Source organism: Corvus kubaryi, unplaced genomic scaffold, assembly GCF_017639235.1.
Source record: "Corvus kubaryi isolate FWS band 111438036 unplaced genomic scaffold, C.kubaryi_AGA036_p1.0 37302, whole genome shotgun sequence".
NCBI lineage: Eukaryota > Metazoa > Chordata > Aves > Passeriformes > Corvidae > Corvus > Corvus kubaryi.
The window spans coordinates 2,936,469-2,942,388 of record NW_024581095.1 but is presented as its reverse complement, the minus strand read 5'-3'; the positions used below and the strand labels follow the sequence as shown (position 1 = coordinate 2,942,388).

Sequence of the window (5,920 nt, the reverse complement as noted above, 5' to 3'; positions counted from 1 at the left end):
CATAGTCATGGGACTAGGAAAAAATTTCTGGTTCCTCTTGCTTTTTTCAAATGTGCCCCAGTGTACTTAGCACATCATGAAGCAGACTGAAGGACTTCACACCATCCCTCAAACACTGGTGTGCTGCCCTAAGGCTTATCTTAGAGAGCCTGATTTCATGCCTTTCCCCTTCACATACAGTTAAAAGTTCTGTTAATGAGCCCTAACTCCTGTGCAAAGATCCTTTGTCCTTGGCTTACTCTGTCTGTTGTCAGCAGGCCTGATGTCCTGTAGATGAACCAAAACCCAAAAAATTTTGCTGGTGACACAAGTCACAGAGACAGGTATTGATTTGCTGTGTCCTTCTGTATCTTCCATTATCATTTCCTACAACTCAAAGGATAAAGTAGAACACTAATTATGTTTCTGACCTTTTAGTAAACCTTTGTCAGTGACAACAAATTTTTGTCACTTTGGTGTCAATAATTTCAATATCTGCTTTTAATTACTTAACTCAATGCCTCATGTTAAATTAAGCATGTCAATGGGTTTTGATTAACAAGGTTAAGAATTTAAAGAGAATGTATCTTCTTTTTGTTGGTAGTTTCCCACTGGGATTACACAGAGTTGTGAATGACAGTTTCTCCTCTCTCTCCTTATCTCTGGATAACAATGTTTATCAAGATTGCCTGCGATGCCAAGGAAGATCTGCCAAAATGTATTTTCATTTAAACATATATTTAAAACCTCCTCCAGAGGAAACATCTATGTGGATGTAACAAAACTATTAAAATCTGAAAGCACACCTGTGAGAAGCCAATTTAGCCTCAACAATGGTTGTCAGAGGCACGTGGGGCAGGGTGTGCACATGTGCCACTTCCAGAAAGCACTTTGGAGAAGATGGAGAAAAGCCTTGTCTCTGGGGAGACTCTGCCCTGGCAACCAGTTCATATCTCATATGGGACAGGCAGTCAGCAGGGGAGCACTGAAGACACTGTACCCTCCAGAGAGGTTCTCCAATCATATGGTGAGATGGAGTGCCATGGAAGGTTGGACTGGGCCAATGCTCTCCTGTCAGTAGACAGACCTTGGGAAGGACCAAGGGGAATAAAAAGTAACTGTGTCACAAGTTTGGGGGGTTTTGGAGCCTATGCTTTTGTCTTTTTGGTGGACTTTTTGGCTTTAGGTTTTCTGAAACTTGCTTTTTGAGTGGGGGGCTTTTTGGAGGTTTGCTTTTTGGCTTCGGGCTTTTTTGAGTCTGGGGGCCTTTTGGGTCTTGTGCTTTTGCTTTGGCTCCAGCTTGCTCACTGGCTCTAGCCTGTGATTTGTCCTTTTTGCCCTTGGCCCCAGCCTGCCCTCTGGCTCTTCTGCCCACCTGTCCAGGACGTGTTGTGCTTGGGTTTGTGAAGCTGACATATCTCTGCCTTTTCGGCCCTCCAGAACCATGGTCTCTGTGCCATCTTCTTGGCGGACGTCTGTCAGTGAGGGAGATGCATGAGGACAGCTTTTTGCCTGGGGCTCCTTGTCTGCTCTGCCTGCAGGCCCACTTTGCTCTTCCCGGCATGGCTCTAGAAAGCAAAAGCACGTGCAGCCAAGCAACATCTTCGAGAACAAGACAGAAAGCAAAACCCACAGCAAAGGCCTAGGCCACATGTCTTCTTGATGCAGAGATTTCTGGGACCCCAAGTCCCAGGCCGGGACAAACCTCCTGTCCTGCTCCTGCCTGTGCATATTTCTGTGGGTGCTAGTGACTCCTCTGGGCCAGCAAATGTCCCCCAAAGATGTCCTCCAAATTCACTACCTACAGTGATAGTCTATGGACTATGAAGTCCACCAGCCCGTTCACCTGTGCACAGGAAAGCCTTGCTCTCAGCCCAGGGCCATGAGAGCATGCCAAGCAGCCCTCGCCATCGCTGCCGAGCCTTGCCTCTGCGCTGAAGGAAGGCGCTGGCTGGGGAGCAGCTCTTGCAAGCAGCTCCCACAGCGGCCTTGGCCGGAGACAGGGGGCCGCCAGGCACAAGCACCTCTGGGCAACCAAGCAGGTATGGGCTGGTGTGGCAGGACATCCTCCTCTCTGTCTCGGCTGGGGCATTTGGAAGAGATAACTCAGGCAGATTAATAGCCCAGCAAGGGGTCAGAGATGCCAGCAAGGGGTCACCTCCAGGCGCACAAGAGTCTGAGCCCCAGCCCCGAGTACACAGCTTGGTATGAGAGCAGATGTAGGAAGATATGAAAGAAAATAAACATCAGTGACCAAAAGACCTGGTTCTTATGTCTACAAAGTCCACGCGAATTATCACAGAGGCAGAAGTCTCTTAACACACTCCTTGGGAACATGCGAGATGATTTCTCTCTGAAGCTTGGATGCGACTTTAAGGTTACTTTTCCAGAAATTGAGGGAAAGGATTTCGATGTCTGCCCCTTCAACAATTTGGTGATAAGAAACATTGGATCCTAGGTCATACTATTTCTTAGATAGCTGTAAGTTCATTGGTACATTTAACCCCACATGTATAATACTGGTGTTACATTTCGTTTTATTCCTCTGGAGTAATAGTCTGGTTTAAGTCTTATGTCTGTTAGTTTTGTGTCTATTAAATAGATAATTCATTCTATTAAATAAATAATTAAACAATTAAATAAATAATTAAACAAATAATTCATTCTATAATAGACTGAATAGCCATTATTAAAGAACTTATGAATGAGAGTGGGTCTTTGGGTGCGGGCCACGCAATAACACGACTGCCTGCTGCCAGAAGCCTGGGAAAAAGGCAGAGTCTTATTTAAACCCACATCATCCATTCATAACAACCAGCCAGGCTGCAGCTGGCTACTGAGGACAGCATTACCTTGTCATTCTCAGCCAGCAGGACCTGGAGCTCCAGCTGCTCCTCCTGTGGTGGGCTCAGCAGTCTTGGCCCCAGGCAGATGGCCAGGCTGCTGCACGTCACGCGGCTGCTGGAGGCGTGCTGGCCGATGCACCGCAGCACTGCCAGCAGCTGCTGCAGGAGGAGCAGGTTGGCAGCGGGCAACTTCTTGGCCACGCTGAGGGAACAGGAAGGCAACGTTCATCAGCAGGCCCACACTGCCCACCTTTGCCCCGAGGCCACACAAATGAAGGCTTTTGCCGTCCATTGCCCCGAAATGGGACTGCCAGCCGGCAAGAGCGAGCTGCCCAAAACCACAGCCTCTTCCCAACAACGTCCTCTTGCGGGTGAGTGCCAGGCTCCCAGCAGTGCCTGCTGCAGAGCTGGAAGCTGCTGCCCACGCTTACGCTTTTAGCTGAGAGATCTTGTCCTCCCTGCTGGCCATCTGCATGGCTGCCATCCAGTCCTCGTAGAGGTCTGTGACGAGGAGCTTGCCCGGGATGCTTCTCAGGAAGTGCTGCAACAGCAAGGGCTGCCGGTGAGCCTCAGAGCATGGTGGCCCAGGCAGGAGCCTTTGCAGCTGCAGCTCAGGAGGGCTCACCTTAAGGACGACGGCCAGCAGCAGCACCGGCTGGCTTGCCATGTCCACAGGAAGGCCGCGGTCCAGGGCCTGCCGCAGCTCCTGAATGGCCCTGGCGCTCTCCACTTTGCAGAAGATGCCTTCCGTGGTGGGGCCTTGCTGCTGCAGGACAGCCTCCTGCGGGAGAGGCAGGAGGGCGGGGACGTGCGTGAGGAGCTGCCCTGGTGCAAGAGCAGTAGCCGGGGCCAGAGCTCTGCCCCGGCCTGGGCTCCCTGCCTCCTGCTGCCAAGGGGCAGGGAGCAATGGCCGAGGTGCAGCTGGAGACCCCAGAGGGCCTTGGCTGGGGGACATGAGTGGGGACACTGGCTGCCCCAGCAGCCAGACGCAGCGATGGGCAGCCCCTGTGTGGGCTGCCTTACCTGGATGGGCCGGGGCAGCGTGCCGTCCTCTGCGCAGACGGCTGCCAGGGGCTGCCCGAAGAGCGCCCTGCTGCAGCCGGAGCCCTCCTGCCCCGGCGCCCGGGCAGCCCCAGCTGGGCCCCGCCGCAGAGCAAAGGGCCAGGGCAGCCACCTCCCCCTCATCGTACCGCTGCTGCCGCTGCCACTGCTCCCTGCCGCTTCAAAGCGAAGGAGAAGCAAAGCCTCTCAGCGAGACCGCCAGGCCGGTGCTGCCGGAGCCCGCCCTGCCCTGCCCCAACCCCAGCCCCGGCCCCGCTTTTCTCCAAGCTGTGGGCAGCAGCCCACCTCCTACCTCAGGGTGCCACACCCGCACGGCCACACTCGGGGCACGGGTGAGCGCAGCTCGGCGAGAGCACAAGCTTCCCTTTCCTTCCCTTCCCAAACTCACCTGGGCAGCGGCCGAGTCGTCCTCCCTGGTCGGACGGGGCCATGGCAGGACCTTGCTCGGGATCAGCCTGCAAGAAGCCGGATGCGCTTGCAGAGCAGCCCCGCAGCACAAAGAGCTGGCGGCCAGCAGCCTGAGCGTGGCACACAGCTGGCAGGCAGCCTCTGGCCCGCCGGCCCCTCTGCCCGCGCAACAGCAGTCCTGCCAGTGGCAGCAGCAAGGACGTGCCGGCGCTGCCGCTGGCTCCCCGAAGCCTCTGCTTGGCCGGTGGCACCAGGGCCCCTTGCTTCCCCGCGCACAAGGTCACGGCACAAGCCGAGCTTCCCTGGCACCCCAGCACAGCCAGAGGCCACAGCGGGCGCAGGGGGCAGCCCTTCTCACCTTCTGCAGCTCCTCGATCAGCCGCTCCAGCTTCCCGGCGCTCAACAGCCTCCCCTGCGCGAGAGAGAAGCAGCGCAGGAAGGTGAGCAGCCGTGCCTCTGGGGCCGGGCACGCGCAGCAGCGCTCGGGCACAGAGCCCGCAGCACAGACACACTCACTGCACGGCGGCCGTTCAGCTCCGCGGCCAGCCTCTGATGCTTGTCAGGCGGCTCACTCGGGCTCCCGGGCTCCTGTGCGGTGGCAAAAGGGACGGCCAGAGAGCTGGGTGAGCCGCAAGCCACCTGCGCTGCCTTGTCACGCAGCTGTGCCCGACAGCTGCCCGCAGCCGCAGGGGCAGCTGTCCCCGGCTGAGGAGCTGTGTTCCCCCGTGCGGCCGCTGCGGGAGCATCCCCCCGCAGCAGCTGCATCAGCAGCAGCAGCTTACCGCTGCAGCGCGGCCACCCACTGCTCCTTCAGCGCCTGGCAGCTGCAGGAAGAGAAGACGAGTGAAGAGATGCAGCGCCAGGCTCCGCTCCCCCCAGCCCCTAGGCGGGGCAGAGACGTGCGGCCGCACGGCCCCGCCCCGTGCCCGGGGGCCCGAAGCCCTGTGCCGGGGGCGGGGCAGAGATGCTGCCCAAGCCCCGGCTCCCTGTCAGCTGCCAGAGCAGCGGCTTTTGCCCTTGCCTTCTGGCAAGCCAAAGCTGACCGGCGCACCCAGGCCACTCTCTGCTCATGCTCTGCAGGGAGGGCAGAGGCCATGGCAAGGCTGCCCAAGGCTTCCTGCTTGCCACAGCTGGCAAGCTCTCCTGCCGTGCCATGGCACGTGGCACCGCGACTCACCCAAAAGCGGCAATGCACCAGCCAGTGGGCCAGATGAGGATGATGGAGGTGGCATCCTCATCGCTGCCTTCCTGCCGCTGCTCTTCCTCTGCCGGCGGCGCTGCCTCCTTCCCGGCGCTCAGCACCCACAACTGCTCCAGGGCCAGGCAGAGCCGTGGGCGCGGGGTGGTGCCCCGGCTGGAGAGAGCAGAGGCAAGCGGTGAGGGGCAGGTGGCCTCGCTGGCGTCCCCCGGCGCAGAGCTCTGCTGCCTCCCCCCTTCCCCCCGCCGCCTGCCAACATCTGCACGCACACTGCTGCGTGCAGCCCCAAGGCCTGGGGGCCCGGGGCTTAGGCCAGGCTGCCTGTGCCCGGGCCCAGGGACAGGGAATGGGGCAAAGGCAGCTGGGCTCGTGGGCTCTTACTGAAGCTTGGCCACCACCAGTTGCTCCTGAAGGAGGAGAAGGTGCC

General features: G+C 57.9%; 1 protein-coding gene across 4 annotated transcripts; it reads right to left on the bottom strand.

The window, feature by feature from the left end:
* Nucleotides 1-506: 506 nt before the first annotated feature.
* On the bottom strand, nucleotides 507-5,681 carry LOC121664640 (T-cell activation Rho GTPase-activating protein-like). 4 transcript variants are annotated; one of them, XM_042028062.1, is made up of 8 exons: nucleotides 5,473-5,681; nucleotides 4,812-4,883; nucleotides 4,654-4,707; nucleotides 4,276-4,342; nucleotides 3,849-4,045; nucleotides 3,451-3,606; nucleotides 3,257-3,366; nucleotides 507-1,547 (listed from the first exon to the last, which is right to left on the bottom strand). In XM_042028062.1, the coding sequence occupies exons 4-8, from the start codon at nucleotides 4,316-4,318 to the stop codon at nucleotides 1,103-1,105; spliced, it is 951 nt and encodes a 316-aa protein (XP_041883996.1). In that variant the 5' UTR covers nucleotides 4,319-4,342; nucleotides 4,654-4,707; nucleotides 4,812-4,883; nucleotides 5,473-5,681; the 3' UTR covers nucleotides 507-1,102. The 4 variants fall into 4 exon arrangements, with proteins under 4 accessions (XP_041883996.1, XP_041883993.1, XP_041883995.1 ...); XM_042028060.1 differs by lacking the exon at nucleotides 5,473-5,681 and adding an exon at nucleotides 2,832-3,027 and having other exon boundaries at nucleotides 1,358-1,547; nucleotides 4,812-5,198; XM_042028059.1 differs by lacking the exon at nucleotides 5,473-5,681 and having other exon boundaries at nucleotides 4,812-5,196.
* Nucleotides 5,682-5,920: the final 239 nt, after the last annotated feature.